The sequence below is a fragment of the Glycine soja genome, chromosome 18, assembly GCF_004193775.1.
Source record: "Glycine soja cultivar W05 chromosome 18, ASM419377v2, whole genome shotgun sequence".
Classification (NCBI taxonomy): domain Eukaryota; kingdom Viridiplantae; phylum Streptophyta; class Magnoliopsida; order Fabales; family Fabaceae; genus Glycine; species Glycine soja.
The window spans coordinates 13110020-13137489 of record NC_041019.1 but is presented as its reverse complement, the minus strand read 5'-3'; the positions used below and the strand labels follow the sequence as shown (position 1 = coordinate 13137489).

At 34.2% G+C, this 27470-nt stretch overlaps 2 protein-coding genes and 1 pseudogene across 2 annotated transcripts; 2 read left to right on the top strand and 1 right to left on the bottom strand.

Annotated features, from left to right (window-relative positions):
* Positions 1 to 3514: 3514 nt before the first annotated feature.
* On the top strand, positions 3515 to 11355 carry LOC114396952 (glutathione S-transferase F10-like; the record flags this gene model as incomplete). Its single annotated transcript, XM_028359108.1, has 5 exons — positions 3515 to 3523; positions 8279 to 8385; positions 9980 to 10046; positions 10194 to 10353; positions 10695 to 11355. Coding segments are annotated over 5 exons (798 nt in total), but the record flags the coding sequence as incomplete, so codon positions are not given.
* Positions 11356 to 14528: 3173 nt separating this feature from the next.
* Positions 14529 to 16835, top strand: LOC114397605 (feruloyl CoA ortho-hydroxylase 1-like). The gene is made up of 3 exons (XM_028359722.1): positions 14529 to 14547; positions 14575 to 15106; positions 15996 to 16835. The coding sequence occupies exons 2-3, from the start codon at positions 14625 to 14627 to the stop codon at positions 16567 to 16569; spliced, it is 1056 nt and encodes a 351-aa protein (XP_028215523.1). The 5' UTR covers positions 14529 to 14547; positions 14575 to 14624; the 3' UTR covers positions 16570 to 16835.
* Positions 16836 to 20495: 3660 nt separating this feature from the next.
* Positions 20496 to 25634, bottom strand: LOC114396951 (annotated as a pseudogene).
* Between the last annotated feature and the right edge of the window lie 1836 nt (positions 25635 to 27470).

Here is a 27470-nt window from a genome sequence, read left to right as displayed (position 1 = left end):
CTACCAACTTCTCATAGTAAAACACTGGCAAGGTGTCCACCATCATGGTAATCATCTCCCTTTCAACCATGGGAGGGGCCACTTGTGCTGCCAGGTCTCTCCACCGCTGTGCGTACTATTTAAAGGTCTCACCTTCCTTCTTAAACATATTCTGTAGCTGAGTGCGATCGGGAGCCTTATCGGAATTATACTGATATTGTCTTAGGAAAGCAGTAATCAGGTCCTTTCAAGTACGAATGCGGGAAGCTTCCAGATTAGTGTACCAAACAACCGAAGCTCCAACCAAGCTATCTTGGAAAAAGTGTATTAACAACTTTTCATCCCTAGAGTGTGCCCCCATCTTGCGACAATACATCTTGAGATGGTTCTTAGGACAAGTCGTCCCTTTATACTTGTCAAAATCAGGCACTTTGAATTTTGGGGGGATGACGACATCCAGTACCAATCAAAGATCCGCCATGTCCGCGAACAGATAGTCACCAAAGCCTTCAACAACCCTCAATCTCTCCTCGAGGAGATCAATTTTCCTTCTTTCTTCGGCCGCCGGGGGTGGTCCTTTTGTGGACAAGAATATTGGTTGTGCTGTGAGGTCGGGTTGAGGCAATGTGTTGGGCGTCGGCCCCTCGACGGGGATCGGGGGGTAGAAATCGAAATCCCCTTGGGCATACTCTCGATGATCTTCATGGACCTCGTCGGGCTGTCGAGGAGGCTCCCTTTCAAGGATGAGGGAAGAGGCATGACCCGCATCATCATGCATGATTGGCGGCGTGTAATTGGGCGGTAATCCATAAGGGTAAGTCACCCGGTTGTATCCCAAATGGGGGTTGCTGTTGTGCCCCAGTGTGCCCCTTTCTCATCCTACCGCGTTTGGGGGAGGATGGTGCGCGGTAGCTAGGAGAGTTGGGTCTGCTTCGGCAGCCGAACTAACAGCGGCAGCGGTGACCACGTTTTTCTCCATGAGTTGCCTCATTCCTAACATGGCCTCCATCATGGAAGCCATCTGCTCTTTCAAAGCCGACATGTCGGCTTTCATATGTTCCAGTGTCTCCTCATGATCACCCATCGTTCTAGATTTGGATCTGGTGCGATAGGGATGCCTTGGGGCGCGTTTAGTTATGGTGTTTTTCCTTAAAAACCAAACATGTGGAGTAGGTAAAGAATAATGAATGCATGCTAGAGATAAAATGCGGGAGTGATTTGATTCGTACTGACTTTTGGAGTAAAAACATGGGACAAACTCATTTTATTCAGAAAGTTATAACTAGTCAAGATCTGAGCGACAATACAAGCTTCCTAGCGGTTTCTAATTATATGAGCCATTAAATCTATCATATGCTGACAATAGCCGAGAAGTCCGTGGATCTCCTCTGTGGCGGAGTAGGTGTCTGCCATCGCTTTGGCCTTGGCTAGCAATCGGGGAAGTTCTTGACTCCCGTTCAAGGTAAGAGCAAATAGGTCCATCCACATTGTTGCCTCTTGATGTAACGAGTCGATCACCCTTCCTCTAGCCTCCTTTTCCGCGTACACTTGGGCATACTCGTCCGCCACTCTATGCTCATGGGTCGTGGCTAGATTTAGTTCTTCTTGGTACCTGCTGACGATGGCTAGCATGTTGGTCTCTGTTTCGCATAACCACTGAGACAAGTTTCTTTTGGACCTTGAGCAAACCTTCAACTCATCTTTCAAGATCAAACTGTCTACTCGTGATTGGTCCCTTTCCTCTCTCCGGAGCTTAAGCTCGCTGTTGCTGCCCCACAGAGCCCCTCAGAACTTGTTCCGGCCGTGCTCTTCCCTACAAGCCCTCTTGGTTTCTTGTTCCAAGGCTTTGGTGGTAGCTACATTTATATCTCTCAGTTCAGCATTCTCCTTTCGGTATTCCAACAACCCCATTTTCGAATTGCTTTCTGTGGTCTAATTCCTGCGCCGAGATTTGGACTATCTTAGAAATTCTAGCTAATGAGGGATAGAACCCTGAGAAGAGGTATGGTCTCCTTCCCCCTAGAGGACATCCTAGGATCTCTTCAAATTCTTCTACCATGGGTGATAGTTGGAAGTCCCCAAAGGTGAAACACCTCAATGGCTGATCATAATACTGGGCGAGGGAGGCAATGGCCTCTGTGGAGACTTCTGCCATGGCTAGGTCCCAGATTTTACCGTAAGCTTTGCGAAAAGCTTGCCGCTGGAGCTGCCCCATTAACTGCCCTAGCTCTTTTAGACTGGTGATCCCTAGGCTCTTGACCTTGACTTGATAGAACCTTTTTTTAAGCGAAGGCGTTTGACTTGATCCCATGTTTTACTAAAGTGAAACAAAATCTAGCGCGAATCAAAACTCCGACATCTATCATGGGTGGAATGGATGAATGCATGAAGAAATGCATATGACACATATGCAATTTGTGAATATGGGAGCCCGAGAAATTGTCTCCTTCTTAGATACAACGTCTTGGGGTAGCACAGTGCCCGACGTATGTATTTAAGAAGGTGACACGGACCCTCCATTGGTTTGCCAAAGAGAGAGGATCAAGACAGAACCCGTGCATGATGCATATGCGAAAGGCACAACACAAGGATGTACATAGTACGACAATATTCACAAACAAATATAAGCAAAAGGGTACATGACATTTATGCATGGCAGTGAAAAATGGCACGCAGCGTGTCTGCTCTATGCCCCTATTCAAGGGACCGATATGGGAGGGAGCTAAAAAGGCTTTTAGTGATAATTCCCAAGGTGGTCATATCTCTCTTGATGGTCTCTAGAGGTATCATCCCCTTCGAAGAACATATTGCAGCAGTAGGGACTACTAGCAACAATATGTTATCAAAGAGAAAAACTCTAGATGAGGGTTCACTATAATCAAGCAAGTCGAAGACCTAGCATGATCACATATTCACCTCCACTCCTTATGTTCCCACGAACCCGAGTATAGGGCCCTTTTTCAACTCACCATGTGTGCAAATAGTGTTGGTGTTTGTGTGCATCAAATGAATAAATATTTACCTCATGCATACATTTTAAAACACACTAAAAGCATCAAAGAGTTATATACACAAGAACATAAGAAAAATAAAGGGAAACCAACAAAGGAGAAAGTCATGATAAAACATTGCACAAGATTAAATGGCCTAACTCTCTAAAAACGGTCCCTAGTGGAGTCGTCAAATGTCGCAACCCACCCTTCGGCGGGAGGGCGACGCGTGACTCGCGGGATGCGCCTTCCAAGAAAGGAATACCCACGGAGTAGCCACCAACGTTTATTTGAGAAAAACGTCGGAAAAACCGGAAAAGACGTAGTCTATGAACTTTAAGTGAAAGGTTTGGGAGTTGTATTTACGCACGGGGAAGGTATTAGCACCCCACACATTCGTCACAAGAGACAGCAGCCTTTAATCAAATGTGCAAATATGACTTCAATTTATGTTATTTTCCCTTTTCACGTTCTTATGTCTTTTTTATGCCTTTTATATTTTTATCTTTTTCTGGTCGACAACGGTGTTTCCCTTTACTCCTACGTATTCCTCAATTGTGATAAGGAAATCAGACCTACGTAGTTCTTTGAGAACTAAACATTAGTTAAATTGTTTTTATCCCTTTTTGCAAGATATATTTTTATTGAATGAAAGGTCATTTAAGGCGTTGGACCATTAAACAATCTTTCGATTCTTTTGAAAGGAGAGGAAACATTAAGGCATTGGACCATTAATGATCTCTTTATTTTTTAAAATTAAAAGAGGTAATAAAGTTACATGTTGATTTTAGGCCTTTAGAAGTCTACATTTAACCAATAAAAGCGGAAAAGACCATTTCAAGGCGTTGGACCTTTAAAAATGGCTTTTTTAGGCGATGACAAAAAGTTTGGTTAATGAATTGATTTTAACCTTAGTTTCACTTTGGTTATTAGTCGATTCGATTAAGAAAGGGAAATCCCAAAGAAAACGTCCGATTGATTTTTTTTATTTTACTAAAAGATATTTTTGTTATTATTTTTCCTCTTTTTGGTTTTAAACGTGGTTACGGCATGACCGAACGGTCGAAATTCATTTTAACAGGAATTAAAGGATGTTACAATACAAATGATCGGTGAAAATTTATTTTATTTTTGATTAAGCGAGAAAATGACTTAAATAAATGACTAAAGCACGTCAAAAGGGGGTACCGAAAGTAAATGAAATGAAAATAGAAGGGGGTACACGAAACAAATGAGGACCACTAAGGGTGCATAGAATGAATTGAAAAGTTCAATTTTGGGAACTTACCAGTTGAAGATCGAAGAACGACGAAGAACGGTTGAAAATCTTCGCGAAATTACCCACGGAAACGTGACGGAAGCGTTACGGAAGCGCCTCGGCTTGGATTTTCTTCACGGAAACAATTTTTCTCACTAATTTTAAGTGAATCTCACATACCAGGAGGGTTGAACATCTTTGTTCTTCCCTCCTCCCCCTATTTATAGGAAAATGAGGGAGGAGCTTGCCACCCAACTCGCCCAAGCGAGTTAGGTTACTTCCTCTAGAAGGCACCGCCTTCTGGAGAACATCCTGGAAGGCCCAAGTGGGCCTGGTTGCTATTTGCACCCCCTGTTTACTAAATACACCCCATTGCCTTTTTTTGCTGATTCTTTTTTCGTAACGTTACGAAACTTTACGAATTTCGTAACGATACTTGTTTTCTTTCCGTAATGTTACGAAACCTTAGGGATCACGTAATCATCCCCTTTTTGGGCTTCCAGGATGTTACGGAACTTTACGGATTGCGCACTAACACTTCCTTTCGACTTCCGGCATGTCACGGAACTTCACGGGTTGTGCAATAATGCTTTCTTCTGACTTCCGGCACGTCACGGAACTTCACGAATTGCCTAACGATGGGTGCCAAGTACCTCGAAGTAGTCAAACGAGGGTCGCATCCCAACAACGGATGATCCCCGGACGAAATTAGGGTATGACAATAGCCGCTGGTTGCTTTGGAATCATTTGAAAAAGTGTTCCAATCTGCATCACTATATCCTTCAAGTATAGCGGGAAACCTTTTATAATGTAATCCAAGGTTTATGGTTCTTTTAAGGTACCTCATTACTCTTTCAATAGCGTGTCAGTGCTTCATACTAGGTCTATTGGTAAACCTGCATAATAATCCCACAACATAGGCTATGTAGGGTCTAGTACAATCAGTGGCATACCTAAGGCTGCCAATGATACTTGTGTACTCAGTTTGTCGTATACATTCACCAGTGTTCTTAAACAGTTTTACACTTGGATCATATGGTGTACTAGCAGGTTTACAGTCAAAGTAGTCATATTTCTTTAAGATCTTCTCAATGTAGTGAGATTGATCCAGAGAAATTCCCTCTTTTGACCTAGTAATCTTAATACCAAGGATTACACTTGCTTCTCCGAGGTCTTTCATATCAAATTTGTTACACAACAATGATCATTACTAATTGGTTTGCAGCCAGGAGGCAAGTCTACTAAATTCCAGGTCTTGTTAGATTCTAAAGAATCCATCTCATTATTAATGGCTTCTTGCCACAAGTCAGCATCCAAAGAAGACAAAGCTTCTTGAAGGTCTGATGGATCCTCCTCTAATGTATAGGTCATATAATTGGGCCCATACTCTTTAGCAATTCTTGCTCTCTTACCTCTTCGAGGCTCTATATCTAGTTCTGGTTGTGCAAGATTTTCACTACTAATAGCAGGAAGATGACTAGATGAAGTACCCCCATTATTCCTTAATTTAAAAGAAAATCAGAAACCAGATTCTTTCTCATCTCTGGAGTATGCATCACATCTTTGAGAATCAAAGTCTTTCCAGAGGTAAACTTTAGTTCAACATCTCCAGTTCCAGCAACACTAGTGGTGTGGGAATCACCCAACAACACTTTCTTATTTTCAACATTCGTGTATGTTTTAAACATAGCACGATCATAGTAGACATGGCGGGAGGCACCAGTGTCTACTCACTATCCATCTGGTCCTCCAATCATATTGATCTCAGTTATCACAAATATGTATGACTCTTGAGCAATTTTTTATATCTCATGGGATTGAGACTTTACTGATTTATCATTAGTCATTTGATACTTGAGGTAGCGGCTAACAACATACTTTTTAGTCCCAGCTTCCTCAGTATCATACTTCTTTTCCAGAGCTAGCCAAACTAATTTGGCAGACTTATATGGGCTATAATAATCATAGAGATCATCAGCTAACCCATTCAGAATGAAATTCTTGCATAGGTAATCATTTTCATTCCAGAGAGCTAATTCCATAGTCATTTTATCCTTCACTTCCTTCTTAGCATCCTCAGGTACCACCGGAATATCAATGTTCAAAACATAGGCAACTTTTCTCATTGTTAAAGAAAACATCATCTTTTGTTGTCAACGTTTGAAATGATACCCTTCAAACCTAAAAGGTTTGTCGAGGTCATTGTTGTTCGAGTCAGTAATATCTACGGTAGCCATAGCAGAACCGAAACGTCTTAAAATTGTTGTAACAATAGTTTATGGCAAACCGAAAAAATTATTGGCTGAGTCGCGGATAATGTCTCTTTCTTTAAGATATTTCGTGACACTGCCAAAAATTGTGCAAGCAGACTATCAACCACGAAGTCCCCAAGATAAAACAGCCCAGATCACTGTATAAGATTCCCATTGCACTAAGGGAACCTTTTCTAGAATTACACCCTCTTGTATGACTTGAAAAGTCACTCTAAAGTCACCCGAAAATATGACTTGAAAAGTCACTCTAACAGCCAACCAAAAATATGACTTGAAAAGTCACTCTAATAGCCAACCAAAAAATATGACTTGAAAAGTCACTATTATTGCCAACCGAAAATATGACTTAAAAAGTCACTCTTATAGCCAACCGAAAAATATGACTTAAAAAGTCACTCTTATAACCAATTGAAAATATGACTTAAAAAGTCACTCTTAGCCAACCGAAATTTTAGAGCGACAGAAAGAAAGAGGGAGAAGTTTGCCGGAAATGCATCGACTGAAATATGGGAGGGAGAAAAAAAAGTTGAGGAAATGTTTCTCAACTGAGGCAAGAAAAAATGAAGAAATGAGCTCTCTATATATAGGGAGTGAAACACTATTCAAGTGTTTATCCTGAGTGACGTGGGATTTGAAGCCTTTTTTTTTCTTCTTTTTTTTTTCTTTTTTTTTTTTCAAACTTTCATCCTTTGTTCTAACAATAACTTTATAAAATAAATAAATTAATTATTTTTGTTTGACTGAAAAAAAAAAATCTATCTATTAAGACAATCATGTATATAAAACTTTACACAATTTAAATAATACTATGTATGTAAGCCAATAGTACTTAACTATTTCATTTTTTTTAAATAACTTAGTCAAAAAAAAATATTTTAAACAACATATCGTACACGAAAATAAAGTAGGACATGAGACTAAATTCACATATTTGGTATTAAAGTGGGAATCTCTCCCGATAATGTTTTTTCTTTATATTTTTTAAATTAAATGCCAGGATTGCATTATGACTAAATGATTACAAAATCGCATTCAACAAAAAAAAAAATATTACAAAATCATAGATAATTTTTGTGGGAGTTAATTCTTTTCAAGTCATATAGGATACGAGTAACAAAAATCTTTCTTAGTAGAGCAATGCTATATAGCACGACAGATTCATCACCCGAAAGACACGAACTCTTGAAGGAATGGCTATCATTTTTTTAAGTAATTATTAATTAGCAGTTAAAAAAGTTATAAAATAATTTTTTAAGACATAAATATATTTTTAATGTGAGTCTCTTTTTTTTAGTTCTTTAGATTTGAAGTTGTTTTTTTCCAGAGTCAAGCATATGCAAAATATTACTTCTTTTTGTCCTTATGCAAAATGCGAGTAAAAAAAGAAATAAGAGATTCATAATTTTTAGCATATTTTATCGTCATAATTTGATCTCTATTTTATATTTTAAAGTATAATTTTGTGATGGTTTGAAATAATCAAAATCAAGTCAATAAAAAAATTTAAGCAGTATTTAAAGTAATTAATGGATTTTTAATTTTTTTAATTACTGACTTCATTATGAAAATTTTGAATCATTTTAAAATGAAAAATAGAAAATCATACTTGCGAATTTCTTATTTCATGTTTGATCTGTGTTGCACAGAAGAACAAAAAAAAATATTTTATAAATTTCAAGAACTAAAAAAAATAACTTTAAATTTGAAAGACTAAAAAAAAAACACTCAAAGGATTAAAAACAAGGCTTTAATAAAATATACATCCGTGCTAATTGTACCCAAAGCGGGTGATAGTGTGTCTCATTGAGAAGGAAATTGAGTTTGAAACAATACATGTTGATGGCTTTAAGGGAGAGCACAACCAACCTGAGTACCTCAAATTGCAGGTGCAATTACCTTTTCTAAATGCATTTTTCATCCTCTAATAGTATAGGTTTTCCATTTCATCTCTATCTAAAGTGGCGTTTGGTGTTATTTTTTTGGGAATCATAAGTTGAGAAACTTAGTTTCTCATGTATTGGTATGCATTTTTTTTTAAAAAAAAAATAATATTTCTAAAAAATGATGTTTCCCAAAAAACTTTTCCATGAAAAATGATGGAAATCTTATTGTCTCGAGTTAAACTTTTCTTTTACTATAGTAAAAGTATCATATTGTTTTTTATTAAGTCATATAATGTGATAAATAATTAAAATAATCGATAAAAATATTCATAATTTTTTTATTCCTTAAAAATTTATCTAAAAATTTTCAATGATCAATCAAAACAAATTTTATTCATTCTCAAAAATATAATAATCATGATTCATGATTCTCAAGAATTATGATTCCCATAAAAAAAAATCTCTTACCAAACACTTTCTAAAAGAAAAAAGATTTTCCATTTCTTCCATCAGCAATATAACATATCTAACATCTTACTTGGACACCGTGTAATTGAGCATTTGTGATTATATAACGTTATATGTGTGAGCTAATGTAGGGTCGATTTACTAGGAGAAAATGTTTTTAGTTTTCATTTTTAATTATTTTGTTTTCAAAGATTTATACAAATAGTAAAGATATTTTTCTTTTGTCTCTATGTGTCTTGTATACATCTCGAAAAAAAAAGTGACAATTTTGTAATTAAAAGTAAAAATAAGAAATAAGAAAAGAAAATGATTTTTCAAATTAAACGGATTTCAATTTTCTTTTATTATTATCACTAAATGTATTAATTAATTGGCACCGTGTCATTCTAGCATAATCATAGGTCTTAAGTTTGAACCTCTATATGTAATTATGTCTTAAATACTAGAATGAAAAAAGTTTGTTTCTCAAAAACAATTGTATATATATACCTAAAGATTATCTCTTATTGTTGAGTAATACGATATCACAATGTTAGAAGAGAAAAATATATACATTTTTTATATTTGATAAAAATTAATTGTATCCTTGTTTTCCGGTATGACCATGTTTTACTACTTAATAATTGGGGGAAAATTTAAATATTTAGTAAGTTTCATCAACGTTTCTAAGTTCTAACCAGGTGAATGATTAGAATGAATTTAACTAAGTTTGTATGATTAAAAGCAAAACTAAAACAATATGTAATTGTAAAATGAAAATAAAGAGTAACGGCATGTATTGCAATCATTTTATACGTATTGAATAACGGATATGTGAGCAAAATTATAGCCAGCCCCTCTCTTGACAGATATTTAATGGAAAAACAAATTAGAAGGAAAAAAAACGATGTTCTTTTCAATCTGTTCATGTGCTTTTTTACAATATTCTTTCATGAGAAACATTTTTTTCAAGAATAAAATATTAATAAAGAAATAGATGTGGGGAGAGTCTAAGATAATCCTATATAGCTTAAATCAGATTAGTCAAGATTTAATATGATTGTAAAATATTAAGAATCTAAGATAAAGAAACAAAATGGATTTTTAATATTTTGTCAAATATAATATGCTTGTTGCTTGTAATTTACGGCCCGTTGGATTGATGTCTGTTGTTCAAGATGGTGATTATACGTGTGAAGATATATCTCTAATATCTGTTTGCAACCTGTCAAATTATTTAGGAACAGTTTTCTGGTAAGTTAGTTGGTGGCCAACAACTAACTTTTTTTTTTTTTTTTCAGTTTTGTTTTGGAAGTTAGTTTCTCTTTGATACTTTGTTTTCTTGAGTGCTATATAAACATAGAACATTGGAGTATTTCCTTATGGGCAAGCCGTAGCAGTGAGGTCCCATCATCTCAATGAGAGAAAGATCGGGGTGTATGAGAGAGATATAGTTAAATTTGGAATCCTTGATGTTATTATCTCAACCTTGAAAGAACCAAGCAAGATTCTATTTGTACACAGTGATCTCTCTTGTACCAAAGTAGATCAATTTCGCTTCCTTTCGTGGATGTAGGTCCTTTGTGACTGAACTACGTAATTGCTCGTGTTCATCTTATATCTCTTATCTTTGTTTGATTCAATTTCTTTACTGTTATTAGTTTTTGTATGCGTGCTGTTGTGTTGTTCTATTTGCTGGTTTTGTAAATCAGTTGCAAGTAGAACCATAACAATACTCTTTATGGTTAGCCCTTTTACTTGTTTCCTCATCTTGTTTATATACCTTATAGTTTAACATAAATAACCTTGATCCTTTTCATTTTGGTCTTCATAAATAATTTTGATCTCTCTCTTAATTGTGTAGAATCAAGGGCAGTACTTAGATACTATTGTGAAAAGTACAAAAAACAAGGGACTGATTTGTTGGGGAAGACACTAGAAGCAGGGGATCTTGTGGAGAAATGGCTTGAAGTTGAGGCCCATAACTATTACCCACCAATCTACAACTTGGTTATGCATATTTTGGTTCACCCATTAAAGGGGGAGCCATTTGACCCAAAAGTTATTCAAGAGAGTGAAAAAAAGCTTGGGAAGGTGCTTGACATTTATGAGGAGAGGTTATCCAAGGCAAAGTACTTGGCAGGGGATTTCTTCAGCCTTGCTGACCTTAGCCATCTCCCATTTACTCATTATTGGATAAATCAAGTGAAAAAGGAGTATATGCTTAGAGAAAGGAAGCATGTGAGTGCTTGGTGGGATGATATTAGCAACAGGCCATCTTGGAAGAAGGTTCTCCTGCTATACAAATACCCTATTTAGTTGCTTAGCTAGAGGAACAAGCTTTTGTGTTTTCTATGACCTTGAGAATAAAATGTTGCCTTGTCTTCAAAGTAGTAGTTGTCAAGGAGTTTGGTATGGAGCTGTCTATGAAATTAAAGTTATCTAAGAGGCTTTTAGGGTCAAAATAAAATATTGCTATTTTAATATTTTGTGTATAGATATTAGAAAAAAGCCATCAACTGCAACTGCTAGTAACAAATACAATAAACCAGCCATCGGTGGGTGAGTACATTTGTAACTATACAAACGGTCTGCAACCATGATTTCAACTACAACATCAAGGCTTTTCAAGTTTCTGTAATTGCAATTATGATTGTATCAGCTATATTTATTTGCAATTTCCCATAATATCAACGACGGTAACAAAATTGTGAGCACAACCACAATTTAAAACCTTATTCTTGCCACAAATAATATTACATTAGACAATCAATAGAAGAAGAAAAAAATGCATCAATAATAGTACAGGGTTTAGACAATAGAATAAATATATATATTTTGCCTCAGTTAGTTAATTCTTGCCACCCAAACTGGTTTGCTTATTCTTCTAGTTACAAAAGCTCCTTCAGATATTTATGGTCTTCTGACTTTTCTCAGTTTCATATCCTCACATAAAATGTATCAATACCTTCTGGTATATATATTTGCAAAAAATAAAGCTATATGAAGATAGAGTCAAAGGATTTGCAAACTATGACAATTGACGAACTTAAAGTATCAAGTTCTGACCTTGCTATTGTCATAATTTTTAAATAACAGATTAAGGCATAATAATAACCTGCATCTGACCACCTGCGCATAAAAACATTTTATACTATCCTGCTCAATAGATACAACAACTTGTGGCAGAGAAATTAGACCACCAAGGTCAGAAATTTGTGTTTAGATACAACAACTTGAAACTTTGCCAACAGAATGTCCATTTCCTTCTGAGTTCTGATGCATCAGCTCTTCATAAACCTCATTTAATTAATGACTAGCCTTCATTTTCATTGTTGCTACTTCTCCTCAGTCATCGCAAATGCAGTTACATGTCCATGATAAATCATCATATAACAAAAGGAAATAGTCAAAGACGATCAATCCCTAATGAGAATTTCTTGAAATATTCTTTTGGTGAGAAATTCTTGAAAAATAAATATAACAATATTCCAAAAGCTCCTGATGATAAATTCTTGAAAAATAAATATAACAATATTTTAAAATATATCTGGACATATACATATTTGTTTTTGTTTAGGCATCATAATTTGTTACAAAATCATAATTCTTAGTATCAAAATACTAAAAACAAGTAACAAGTTTACTTGCAAATTTTAGTAATAAATAAGAGTTACATACTTCAAACTCCTTAATAAGGGATTCAGGCTCCTATTTTAACCACTCAGACACCCACAACACCCACACAAATTTCTTTTTCTTGCATACTTACATATCATACCTTCAATTCACCTTTAATTTGCTCTATTCTACCATGTTTCTTTGACCTAATTTTCTCTCAAAAGCAAAGACAATGTCATTCTGCTGGAATCTTGAAATCCTTGATCCTACCCTGCCCCTCTGTTGCAGAAGAGAAGAAATATTTATCCCAAATATCATTTATCTAATTTTACAATGCTTTCATAGACTATGCAATACCATGAACCATAATAAAAGGATTCACAGTGTAAAAAGAAGTTCGATAAAAGGGATGAGCAAGAGCATAGTGGTTATCATAAAGAGTGAACAGAGTACCTTTCCATAAAAGAGTAAAAACCACTTGATTCCATCCTCTTTACATTTATCTTTTCTTGCCTTTGCTAGCATATATAATTTAATAAAGTTGGCGAGAAGTTAATATGTTGATCATAATACAGAAATAATAACGAAGAAATGCTAGAATATTGCTAAAAGTCATAGGTATATAATGGGTACTAAGCTCCAAGTCCATTGGATGAAGAAATCCCTAACCATTTCCCTCTATAGACGATAGGGATTGTTGCGTCCACCCTTGTTAATAATAAAGATCAATTATCAATATATGGTAACATCAAACTAGCTTAACAATTTGAGCACATATAGTGTAGTTTATCTTTGATCTCAAATCTCAATAAGATCCAGAGAAAATCAGACTTTTCAACACCAATTTTTTTGTTTCTGGGATGATCGTTTTTACAATACTGTCTGCAATCTCAACTAGATTGACATCTCAAACACAATGAATCGTGGGCAAGACATCCAAGTATTATTAATAAAATAAAGAAAACAAAAGCATGGGGACAAGAACCAAACCCATGTACAATCATCTCAAACCTAAATGATGGAAGATCATATCTATTATGGGAATCCCCAACCATTTACCTAACACTCATTTGCTTTGGGATTGAATTAAAACTAACTTTGATTAGTTTTTATTAGCGGGCAACTTTATCAAATTTGAAAAATGTGAATTCTAACAAGCATAAAGACAATCAATTATTTTTTTTCAAAATTCAGAATTTCCAAACTTTAAGAAAAGAGTTTATTTTTATTTTAGTTCTATATTATAGTTGCTAATTTAATCTGCGCCTTGATGTTGGGGTGCATCAGTGTTTCAAATTGCAGAGTACATCACGTGATTGGACTATACTATGATTGCAGTAGTGTGTGAAACTACATTATACCGCAATTACAGTGTGTTTGAAAATCAACAAAAATTTCCTCAATGCTATGGGTGCAATGGATGTATTGAACCACGAGACATTCATCCAACAAATTGTTTTTTAGCTTTTACTCTTTCTCTTTCTTTAATTAACAGATTTAGTGCGAATTATGAAGGCCTCGAGAATTTTAAGATGGTGGTGAGTTAGTGATAACAAAAAGATAGCAAAGATGGTGGTGAGAATTTGAAAGAGAAGAGGAGCAAATATGAGATTTTGAATATGAATCACAAAAAATTGTGAAACTGATCACAATTGCACCAACCACGATCACAATTTGAAAACACTGTTAAGCGTGAATCCATACTCCAACTAGTTTGTAGCCGTGGATTTTGTATATAAAAAGGAAAAGTTAAATTAATTTGAAACTTCCTAAACTATTTGATAATTTTTAAATACATTTTTTGAACCATTATTTTTTTAGTTAAGTCCTTGAACTTGGATATGTTTTTAATTAGGTAACAAATTACAAATACAATTTTAGCGATCGGTAAGGAAATTAGGTTAAAATTTGTCATGTCTCTACATGTTTGTATTTTCACTTTTACATCACATATGGGGTGAGTGCTAATTAAAATTTATCAAATAGTTCAAGAACTTAGTAGATTAATTTAACTTAAAATAAATCCAATAAATTTGACAAACAAATCTATGGTTGTAGAAGTTACATCCATGCAGTCATACACAGAAGAACTAAAAGGGGTGCATCCACTTTTACATGCTTGCTCTTATCCTCAAATCCCAACCACTATCTCTTTCTCTAGTCTTACTTTCCCATGTCTTCCACTCCCACCAATCTCATTGATTTCTTGGTGAACCAAGCCAATGGAGTGAAGGGTCTCGCTGATTTGAACCTCGCAAGTGTTCCTCACCAATACATTCAACCCCTCCAAGCCAGATTAGACCACACCAAAATTGTCACTCAGAAATCAATACCCATCATTGATTTCACAAAATGGGAAGACCCAGATGTCCAAGATTCCATCTTTGATGCTGCAACCAAGTGGGGTTTCTTCCAAATTGTGAACCATGGGATACCCTCTGAGGTTCTTGACGATCTCAAGGATGCTGTGCACAGGTTCTTTGAATTGCCAGCTGAGGAAAAGCAGTGTCTTAAAGACAACTCACCCCCTGAAGTTGTCAGGTTGGCCTCTAGTTTTAGCCCCTATGCTGAGTCGGTGTTGGAGTGGAAAGATTATCTGCAACTTGTGTATGCCTCAGAGGAAAAAATTCATGCATATTGGCCTCCTATATGCAAGTAAGTGATAGTTCTTATCATCTATGATTTGGTTGAGAAATGTTAGCAAAATACTCTGAAACTTTTCATGAATACATTTTGTATTATTGATTGAAATTTATTGGAAATGACATAAAATTATGGGTTTTACTTTTTATTTTACGAATCTTACTTAGTTTTCAATAAATTTTGACTAATAGTAAAAGAGTATGTTAAAGAGTGTGCTACTAATACTCATGATTTGGTTGGTGCATCGATTGATTTTATAAATTTTATGGTATGTTAGATGTAAGATGAGGATTTGGTCTTTAATGGAGTCTAATGTGATTCATGTAGTCGACCTTAAGTAGTAGGATAAAGTTGCTGCTGTTGTACTAAAAAACTCAGTTGTTAGGATTTATAACAGACCGAATTTGAATGAGTACTTGGGAATGGAATGTTATTTCTAGGAATACAGGATAGCAGGGAGAAATTATCTTCTAATTTTAGTTTTTGTGCAATATTTTAGGCAACAGAAAAGAATGTGTAATACAAGAAAATTGAATTTGTTTCTTGAATTATGAGGGGTAATCTTAAGCCTATTGTGAGATTGTAAGTTAATCTGCTTTTTGTGGAAAAAAATTTGGTACACTAAAATACATCGTTTAGTTAATTGAAAGTATGTGTCTTACATAAATCCATCATGAATTCAGAGTTCATGAGCACAAGAGACAAGAGTAATGGAGTGCAATTTGAATTTCTTACTTTTTCTTATGGTCCTTTATCATGTGAACATTCCAAATGTAGCATTGTCTTTTACATATGCCCGAAAGGGTGTATACCCTACGGTGATATAAGTGTTTATATTTTCTTATGAATATGTGATAATTAATATATTTAATATAGCCTTCATTGACTATCCTTGATGTAGGGACCAGGCACTGGAATATATGAAGCATGCTGAAGCTTTAATTAGAAAATTGTTAAAGGTGCTTCTTAAGAAACTGAATGTGAAGGAGTTAGATAAAGCAAGAGAACACACTCTAATGGGGGCAATGATATTGGGTTTCAATTACTACCCAGCTTGCCCTGACCCTGAAGTTGTAGCAGGGGTAGGTCCTCATTCTGATGTATCATCCATTACTGTCCTTCTACAGGATGATATTGGAGGGCTTTATGTAAGAGGCAGTGATGGTGATAGTTGGATCTATGTTCCTCCTGTTGAGGGAGCTTTAGTAATCAATATTGGGGATGTGCTACAGATAATGAGCAATGAAAGATGCAAAAGCATAGAGCATAGAGTGGTTGCAAATAGAAGCAAGACCAGGATCTCCATTCCAATCTTTGTCAACCCAGCACCTGATGCTGTTATTGGTCCTTTGTCGGAAGTGTTGGATGATGGTGATGAACCAAAATATAAACAACTTTTGTACTCTGACTATTTCAAGTATTTCTTCAGCAAGGCTCATGATGGGAAGAAAACTATTGAATTTGCCATGATATGATTGGTGACTGTATCTATGAATATTTGGTTTTGACTAAGTCTAATGACATCGTGGGCTCTATGTAGCCGACCTCACTTAATAGAATAAGGCTTCTGTAATTGTATGATTTGTGCTCATTGTTGGCAGTATTTAAGGTGTTTGAAATCCAGCTGCTTTTTGTTCGGATCAACATAGCCGAAAAGCATATATTATGCTGATCTTTATTTAACGGAATTCTAGCATGATACATTGAAACAGAAAATGCAAAAACTTTATTGTAATGATCAGCTGTGGCTCCTGTACAATTTTGATTAAACATTTTGGATGATTTTTTCCTTAAGAGGATGTTGACAAACATTTACTATAGAGAGGAAAATGTGCAAATCCTTTTGGGCTAGTATTGTTACCACTATGGCTCAACTGGTAGCCATTTGTCATATCTTGAGAAAGAACCAAAAGTAATGGCGATTTCTGCCCCCTTGTAGGAAAATGTGCAAATCCTTTTCATAACAGGCAAGGGCCTTCAAATATATTTTTCTGAAATTATTGAAAAGCTCAATTTTTCTGTCATGAATTAAGAAAACTCTGTGATCCTAAAACCATGTAGGTTTTGTTATCAAGTATCAACTACATGAAGGCGTATATGAGGTGCTAGTCAATTTTTTGTTGGTGGAAAATGAGCTTTGTGTCTGACCAATTATTTCATAGTGGCAATAGAACTTAGAGAAATGTTTTTTCGCCTCTTTATTCCAATGGTGTCTACAATGTGTTTCAGACTTTCAGTTTTGTTTTGCACCCAAAATGCAACTGGTAGAGCAAGGTTAGAATTGAGAGACTTTTCTTGATATTTTGGAAGTCAAATATGATGTTTTTATATTTTCTGATATGTAATCAGTGTAGTCAGCCTGTAACAGGTGAAATTGGGTGATAAGCAGGTTTTGAGGGAGTAGTTTCACTCAGGGTCGATTCAACATTCAGACCTAAAAAAAAGTAATTTAAGAAATTTTTTTAAACTTTAAATAAAAAAGTTATATGTTGGATTTTTTTTTTATCAATATATGTGATATTTTTGTTAATATATGTAGTTTTTTTTACTTCATAAAAACTAATAGAAATAAATATTTTGTTATAGGATAAAACTAGAGCTTTAGTTGCTTTATTTTTTGGCACACCCTAGTTCTACAAGGTCTGTGTTCCCTATATTTTTTTTTTGGTTTAAATACTTTTTTGGTCTTTAATGTAGTATTTTTTTTGCTTTCGCTCTTGTATTTTATTTTTTTTTAATTCTTATAAATTATTTTTGTTTTGTTTTTCGTCCTTTAGGTGGTTTAAATTATATTTTTTTATTGTTTAAAGTATTATTTAAATCGCTTTAAAGACAAAAAAAATAAGATAAATATAATTTGCAAATAATAAATCATTATTTTTGGAGAGTTAAGCTTCAAAAAGATAATAAATCGTAACATTTCTCGATGCAATAGATAACTCTGGGGTGTGTTTGCCTTTGACTATATATATATATATAAATCATTAGCCAATTTCTCGATGCAATAGATAATAAATAGTAATAAATCATTAGCCAAAGGTGTGTTTGCCTTTGACTATATATATATATATATATATATATATATATATATATGGTCCAAATTTAACTGTTAAGTAAAACTACAGTCCAGTTGCTAATTAAAATTACACGCATTTAATATTGGCTCTCTCACGCGCATTGTTTTCTCACCCTTGGGTTTCCCAATTCTTTCGTTTTCACTGCCTTCCTGCACAAAGGCTCTCAGGAAACTCTTAGTTTTGTTTTGTGTTTATCTTAAAAGGCATCTTAAATCGGGAAAATGTTACTAAACATTTCTATCGCAACTGGACGTGTATTATTAGAAGACTACATATTAAATTGCAAGGGAGGAAATGAGTTGAATATTTGCACCACATGAAGCTATAATAAGATCTATATGGTGGGCAAAAGCCCCGTTCACCATTTGTTGTCCCACCATTTTTGAATAATAGTAAAGTAGTGCTATCATTATCACCACACCACTAATAAACTGGTATATTTTGCAAAGATAAACCATTTCATAAGATGCCTTAACCAGAAATTGCTTGAGCATGAGGAAGACAATGAAAACAACAAGTTGAAAAACCCAATAGGAAGATGTGAAGGAAGAGGCCTGTGCTAACCAAAAGCTAGCTGAAGTTTTTGACAACAGTGATCACAAACGAACGAGGAAGATGACGGGAGAGCGAAGAAAGGAAAGGTAATACGGGCAAAAGAATTGGAAACCCAAGAGTGAGTGAGTAAAGTCCTGCATGTGAGAGAACCAAAATTAAATGCGCGTGTAGTTCTAATTAGCCATTAAATCTGGACCTTCTATTTTGATCTAAGGGCTGCTATTTAATCCTCTCACCTCTCATAATAAAACATTAATGTGATTTTCATTGATCCAACTATTGAATTATATCAACATATTACCAAGATTGTCTATGTTAAATTTTGTCAAAATTGAACAATAAGAAGGTAATCAAATGTTCAATATTTTAGTATATTTTCACTACTACAAAAAAAAAAACTTTTTAAGACAGTTATTTTACATTTTTCATGACAGTTTTGAACTGTCTTTGAATTCATCGTCGTGGAAAGTATTGGTTTTCCACAACGATTTTTAAACCTTCTTAAAATCATGGTTTCTACATCGGTTCTCTTATACACAGTCTTAGAGTGAGTTTTTTTTAAAATAAAAAATAAAAAATTGAGGATTTGAAAACGATTTATCAAAAAATCATCTTAGAAATTTTGACTTGCTAAGACAATTTTTTCATAAAATTAATGTTTTTTAATGTTTATTTTGTTTTTAAATGTCTCTCAGTTGCATGTTGTATATCACCATTATCATCATGCCACAAAAACATGGACGAGTTCACAAAATAAATGCTCATGACATGCATAAGAAAAACTATTACTTTAGGCCATAGTAAAAGTTACATTGGTGATAACTAATTGTTTCATTTACACAATGAAACAAATTATCACAAACTCATTAACTAGATCATTACCATTGCTCATATTAATGACCATTATTTTTACTTGGTAACGTGTAAAGACAATAATAAGTTTCAACTTGGTGGTTAACTACTCATAGGTTTTATTTTTAACTAACTGACTTACATAATCAGGGAAAATGTGATGCCACCTATTTACAAATTAGTTAAATATTCTTTATTAGAAGTGAAAACTTATTTATTATACTTTTGTTGTTTATTGATAATTTAAAAGGATTGAACTCATTCAAAAAGTGAGAAATCATGCCCATATCAAAGCTGTTTATATTTTATATTCTGCATATTCCATATCAAAACCTATATTCATTATACATTTAACATCTTTAAGAGGGAGAGAAAGAAGGAAAGGAAATGGTAGTCCAGGAAATGTGAACCATGCTACCACACTTATACTCTCAAACTCATAGCCACAAACTCTAAATTCCACAATTTCTACTTTTCATGTTTTGGCCAATAAATACTAATAAACAAGCCTCTCTTGACTTCAATCTTGAGAAAAAGACTAACTTAACTAACTAGGTTCATTTTTTGGATATGTTCTGCACTTGAACCAAAGGACTCATTGTTGTAAGGTTGGTCTTGATAGGAACTCACTATACTTACCTTCTAATATATATGACTAGATATTGTGGATGCTATTGATTCTGATGTTAGGAGCATACCAATCAGACTGCAGCATATCTTCAATTTCTTTAACCACATCACTCATTGCAAACTGTCAACTCTTGAATCTTAAACACATTCCATTGCAAGGTCCACAATTTTTTAAAATGCTCCAATGTTGATCATGCATAGATGGTCGAGTCAATAATTTCGTGAAGACCATACAAGTCTTTTTTCTTATTTATTGTACTCTTTACCACTTGCACAATGTATTTCCCTCATTCTATTGGCTTTCTTGCAGTAATTAGCTTCAACGTTAGCACTCCAAAACTATAGACATCACTCTTTTCAGTCAACTGTTGACTAGTATAATAATGTTCTCATTAGTCATCACTAAAATTTTGAAAACTAGATTTTGCTCCACACATATGATGTGTTTTCCTTGTCTTAGTATATGTTGCATGTGAAACAACTTAGATGCTTACATATAATCATCAAAATTCTCAATACATAAATTTTTTTAGAATGAAACCTATTCTAAAACACTACAAAAGCATGAAATCAATCATTTTTGGAAACTAAAGAGGGAGGGAAAGAGCAGGAAAATTCAAACAAAACAGATGATCTTAAAATCATTGTTGACATCACATATCCAAATATAAAAATTGATATAATTGATTAAAATAATAATCAATTATAGATACAATTGATTATTCAACTATCGCCACTTGGCTAATGTTGAGAGTTTCAAAGCTAGAAATATCACTCACTCTGAGCACTAGCTTGTTAAACAGGATTATCATGATCTTGTAAATCATTAGCTATTAGACATTGATGGAGAAAAAAATAAAAATATTTTTTATAATTTTACAATATCTTACAACTACACACTAAAGAATTCACTCACTATGAATGACACAACAGTAACTATCATGAACCATAAGGGAAAATGAAAAACAAGACTTAGTTGTCTTTGTTACCATTATTGCATACTCTTTAGTACAAATTAAATCAAATCACAGTTATAAACATGCACACCCACTTATATATGGACTCCAATGATTCTGAAGTTACAATAATTGTTTAAGAAATCTACCTGATTTAAGGTAGTGAGTGTCCCTCAGAGTTCTTTTGGTACAATTTCTACCACCTACATAGGAACCTTGTACAATTCATCACATATATGGTCAATTTATAATAATTCTAACATGTAAATGTCTGAAATGAAATGTAGTCAATTAAGTAGTATTTGGGTGAGTAGAACTACAACCTACTAGATATGAACAAAAACTCTCATTCCATATCTTGTTCCTAGCCTCCCAATGTCTAGAGGCACTAGACCTTGTATAAAAGAGAAAAAGTTCTGTTAGTTTATATGCTTGGAGTTGGAGGATAGTTTATGGAAAAAACATGGTACAAATTTTGTGGTAAGAACCTTAGAAATAGTAATAACAAGCCACCATGCGACACAGAAAGCACCTGACACTCTCATTGCCGGCATATATTCCAAAATCAACATTTCCTCACATTGGATACCCCAAATAAAAATAACTAACATATTAATCCCAAAAAACTATCATAATTTATCTAAACTTACCCCTTTACATCCAATAAAATCATCATTCATGAATTTTCAGTTGGACTAACTAAAAAATCTTTTCAATTTATTTCCACTAGAATATTGTAGTTAAAAAATTGTTACAAGAAGAGGAGTTCTTGCAGATTTCTTATGTTGTCTAGAATAGACCATTGAAGTTACAACCAACAATAATTTTGTTGGCAAACGAGAAGGCATATGTTTTGTTAGAATTTTTTTTATCAAAACTAATTTAGATTTGAGTTACTAGTTTAACAATCAATTCTCCATTATAAGGTTGACAACTTGTTCAACTCCCCAATGGATTCTGGAAGTGGTCCAATCATGTCTTTGTTGTAAGATAGATCCCTATAAGAGAAAAATCAGTAGTTACTTTAAGCAGAAAAAGGAAAAATCAAGAATTAAAAAAGAGATCAAATCACAAAAACTGATTTGGTTATATTTTTATGTTAGTCGGTGGAGTTGTATCTTAGAGAAGTGCCAAGCAAACCTTAATTGCTACTTCCACTATGGAGGCTGAGTTCGTTTCCTATTTTGAGGCTATCTCGCATGGTGTATGGTTGAAGAGTTTCATGTATGGCCTTAGAGTTGTGGACTCTGTTTCCAGGCCATTAAAGTTGTACTATGACAACTCTGTAGCGATGTTTATGGCTAAAAATAACAAAAGTGGAAGTCGAAGTAAGCACATCGACATCAAGTACTTAGCCATAAGAGAACGTGTTAAAGAGAAGAAAGTGGTCATTGAACACGTCAGCACTGAGTTGATGATTACTGATCCTTTAACTAAAGGCATGCCACCAAATAATTTTAAGGATCATGTAGTACGAATGAGACTTGGTTCCATGATGTAATTTCATTGTACGTACATTTGTTATTTTCAATGCAACTCTTATTCAGTTAGATGTTTTCTCATATGGATTTGTGCATATATTTATTTATTTCGAGAAAAATCATTCGATTTAGATCTAGAATAAACATATGGTTTATTCATTAAGTAGAGAGCCAGTGTTGAGAGACTTGATATATTGTGGTACATGGAAGATATTACTCATCATCAGAGGACTTATTGCCATGACTCACATATCATGTTTCTTGTTATGGTTGATGTTGAGTTAAATGGACCAAGTGGGAGAATGATGAAATTTTCGGATAGGTCCACGTTCCTCTGTTTTTCCCGTTGCAGTTTTTTTTTTTTAAATTTTGTTTTCTGAATTTGGTTCATTTTCCTCCCACGTTCAATCCATATCTCTGCAATGTTCAGTAACAAACTCACGTCATTATAAAAAAAAAATGACATATACCTACAGACAAAAATTGTCACTATAAATAAAAAATCCATAGGTAAATGTATGATAGACTTTGTCCTACGGACGTTTCTTCCGTCAACTTTGAGGGGGCGTATAATGACGGCTAATTGTCTGTCACTATAGATTTTACCTACTATGTATAGTGTGTAGGTAAAAGTCATTAACTTCTACTTACATCTCCTAATTGTAGGTTAAAGTCTTTAATATGTACCTATCATCTTCAAATGTAGGTAAAAACCATATAATAATAATAATAAATCTTCTAGCTGTGCTCTCTGCTACTTACCTATTCATATGTTTTTTCTAATTATCATGTGGAAAATGACATTTAAATTGGAAGAATATGTAAATATACTGCTTTAAACATATCTATAGGCCATTTTTTAAACCAGAAAACAAGAGTAATCTTAAAGAGCAAATTAATGACAAATTTGAACTCTACAATCACATTAGAGATAAGGTATTAAAGCAGCTCAAAAGTGAGTTTACTTACATTGAGTACTGGATGGCATCAATAGCAACGCTTACAGGTAAAAAATCATTAACTGCTACCTCCTTGTGCTCATTCTTTTTGTCTTAGAATGAATTGTCAAGAAACAGCGCTAGCTTTAGCTCAAATAATGAAGTAGTAAATATACTTAATATATAAAACTAAGAAGAAGGATACAGTCTTCAAAGAAGCGTCGAATCTCGAAGATGCGATGAGGTGCAAGTTCTCTATAGTCAGTAAAGTGCTTATATTCTGGGTCATCAGCACACACTGCAATGATTTTATCATTTTTCTCTCCCGGTGTTAAGCCAAATGTCAATACCACATTATATTTGTATTTGTTATTGTGAAAATGGTTGGTTTTATTGGTTAAGAAAGCAATAAATTAATTCAGTACCCCGTCAATCATGGGCATCAGTCCAATGGCCCAAGATCGCAAGAAACATCCAGGAAGAATTGGCTCCTATCAAAACAATGCAGAAAAAATTCTTAATTAAATAGTCATTGCCTATTCTATAATTTAAAACATTCTACATTTACACAATTTTACACATGTCTATAGAATATTATAAACAATATTTAATGCTTCTTGTGTAAAATATATGAATTTGAAAATGGTACTAATTTACCTGCATGAGAACCAAAACATCAATTGGATCATTGTCTTCACACAATGTGCGAGGGATAAAACCATAGTTATGTGGATAAACAACTGATGAATACAAAACCCGATCAACCTATGAATTATTCGGAAATCGTAAGCATAAAGATAGATGGGTTATGGGGAAAAAATCATTTAGAAAATCTGTTTCAAGCTACAGCAGTAAGGGCTTCCATTCTAGTAACCAGACAATTCGTTTGTACCTTAATCAATCTAGTCTTTTTGTGAAGTTCATACTTAACCTTGCTTCCTTTAGTGATCTCCACAACCTGTAGCCATTGAACAAGCAGAAACACCCCTTTACCAGAAAACTAATTACAAATCAAGACTGGAATTATACAGGTGTGGTGTCATCATGCAATTGTTGTATCACAATCGAGAAGTTAAGTTATTGCAGACCGAAGTTACAAAAAGATTCAGTAGCACCTAGTACAGTGTTGCACTAGTGGAATGGCTTCTTGTAGAACAGACACTCCGTAAAATAAATGCTGAAAATAATATATAGATTCATCTTTAACGTATAAATAGTAATCGATGGCACAATGAGGCAACAAGTATTCTTCCAAAGCAGAAGATGAGAACTTACACAATTGAAAATCTAAGGAGCCTCAGGTCCTGCATATGAAAATTAAGTAGTTTTGAAATATGATTTAAATCTTAACTATATTATATGAACAAGCAATAATATCAACAAAGTTACCAATTTCTAGATCATGCCAAGGATGGGTAGCTACTGATCTCTTTGACAATGATGAAAGAATCCTTTCATTCAAATGGGGAACTGGATGATTTTCTCTAGCTTCTTCACCATTGTCACTCATCTTTAAAAATATGGCATAGAGATAGAAAAAAGCAAATATGGGATGAAAAAATGATGCCAAACTTGATGCATGAAAAAACACCAAATATGCTACGAAGTAAAGAAGTGGCTAATCACATTAGAGATAAGGTATTAAAGCATAGATTCTTCACAAATAATCCAAAACTCTTCATGAAATAAAAAAAATTACAGCTAAAAATAACCTATTGAAATTGCTTTGCACCTTGTTCCAGACAACAAGTCATTGGATTCCCTGCCAATAAATTTCAGTCCATAGAATGATTTTTGATTGTGCTGCTTCTTAATCTCTCAAGCCACCAACACCATTTCAGACCCACCTTAAGCTCCTCTGACAAGCAATTAAAACAACTACGGTCAAACCAAATATGTAAAAGAGTCTCGTAGGACAAAGGACCAAAATAAAGAAACTACGGATTGCCCAAGCACCCAAAAATATCCACTCCTTACACATGAAAACAATAGAGTTAGTTTGGAGAAGTTTGTCAATAAGCACTTGTAAGAAAACGAAAAAAAATATAAGGAGATACAGTCAACGAAACTTCTCTCGTAAGTTGAATTTATCTTATGTACCTCTATTTATGAATGAGTTAAATGAAAATGCTTCTAAAAAAGTTGAGTTGCATAAATTAAATTCAACTTATGGGAGAAATTGGATTCAAACTTGCTCAAAATGCAAGATTCATAAAGTTTTGAAAAGATATTCATGTGTTGGCCATAACACTGACATAAATTAAGATTCCACCTAGCTCAATGTTGAAAACCAATTGGGTGCAGAGAAATTATATTTTGTGGGAGCTATTTACAAAAGTTAACATGCATTATGCCTAGTGGGATTCGAAAGTGTTCTCTCCACTGTAAGTCATGTAAAGAAAGCCATCTTGATCCTTATTTTCTTCATAAATAGCAGACATCAATACAGCTGCAACAACAAGGGATTTAGTACATAAAATCATTGCAATAAAGGTAAAAAAACATCATTTGGCATGACTGGATACTTACCAATTGGAGGAAGAGTGTTTTTGACGAAAACAAAAATAGCCTTCTCTGCACTGAGCTCAATCCTTTTGTGGCCAACATAAACAAACTGGCCAACAGTCTAATCAGTCGGAACAAGGTATCTCATCATCACAACAAGAGAACTAATTGAGAATCCACTAATGCACAGAATCAAATCAATTATACACATTGATCAAAATTTATAATGCACAAAAATAGCCTTCTCTACACTTTAAAAAATATTACACAAAATGTAATACTAAAATTGATTCCTGTAGTTCTATATCTTTTCTGACATGATTCAAATATATGCAAAACTACCATCAGTAAAATACATTGATATGAAAGTTATGGATGTTGGATTGCATGCATGTATTGTACTTGTGAAAAAGAACCTAGGGAGGAAAGAATAAAAGTATGCAATTTTTTCCCCTTACCCATATTGACAAATATTGATCCTGGGCAGAGATTTACATGGGCATGTATAATGCATTTCTCAATGCCATCGACAATGACATCAAAGGACTGGTGCACAAATCCAAGAGAAGTTACAATGTACACAACATATTAGAGATAACCCCCAGGACCAGCATGAGTGTGAAATATCAAAATTTCCCAAAAATAGTTCATGCCCTGTGAGAGAGCATGTTGGAAACAAAGTAACATATAGCTTGAAATTTCTTGAAGCAAAAATAGGGACATGAATGATTGGCATCGATACATAATTCAAACAGGGACATAAGTAGCAACGTAATTGAGGTAAAAGTTAAAACACAAAGCTTTATCAAATTTAAATACCTTCTCCAAATTGAGCACTTTTTTCGATTATTGAGTGATGATTTTGGATGACTTCATTAGAGCTATCAATTGATGGCTTATTTTCTCGTGATTTTCTACTTTTTGTATTGAGAAGATGGACCTGAACATTATTAGTAAAATATACTAACTTAGGAGTATAATTTAATTACTTTATAAATGGAGTAATATTTAAAGGACTAATTTAATACAATACTAATTTATTCATTTAATATTTGAGTTGACTTATATATGTCATTATGGGGCGGCCTTGTTACTATTGACAACACTAAAGAGATGATTGGAACATTCAGCCCTCAAGCAGAGCCTTACATGCATGAGATGCCCGAAGAGACGACACCTTCTGGGTTATTTTCCAGAAGGCCTTGTTAATATTTAATGAATGCTTCCTCAACACTAAACAATTGGTTGATATTCCTACAAAGGTAGGCCAACATTATGGAGGACCCTTAAATTGATAACATGAATCCTTGTGGCAGGACCAATCACTTAAAAGAGTTATGTTAAGGTTTAAAAAGTTTATGAAGTAACTGCATGCCACGTTC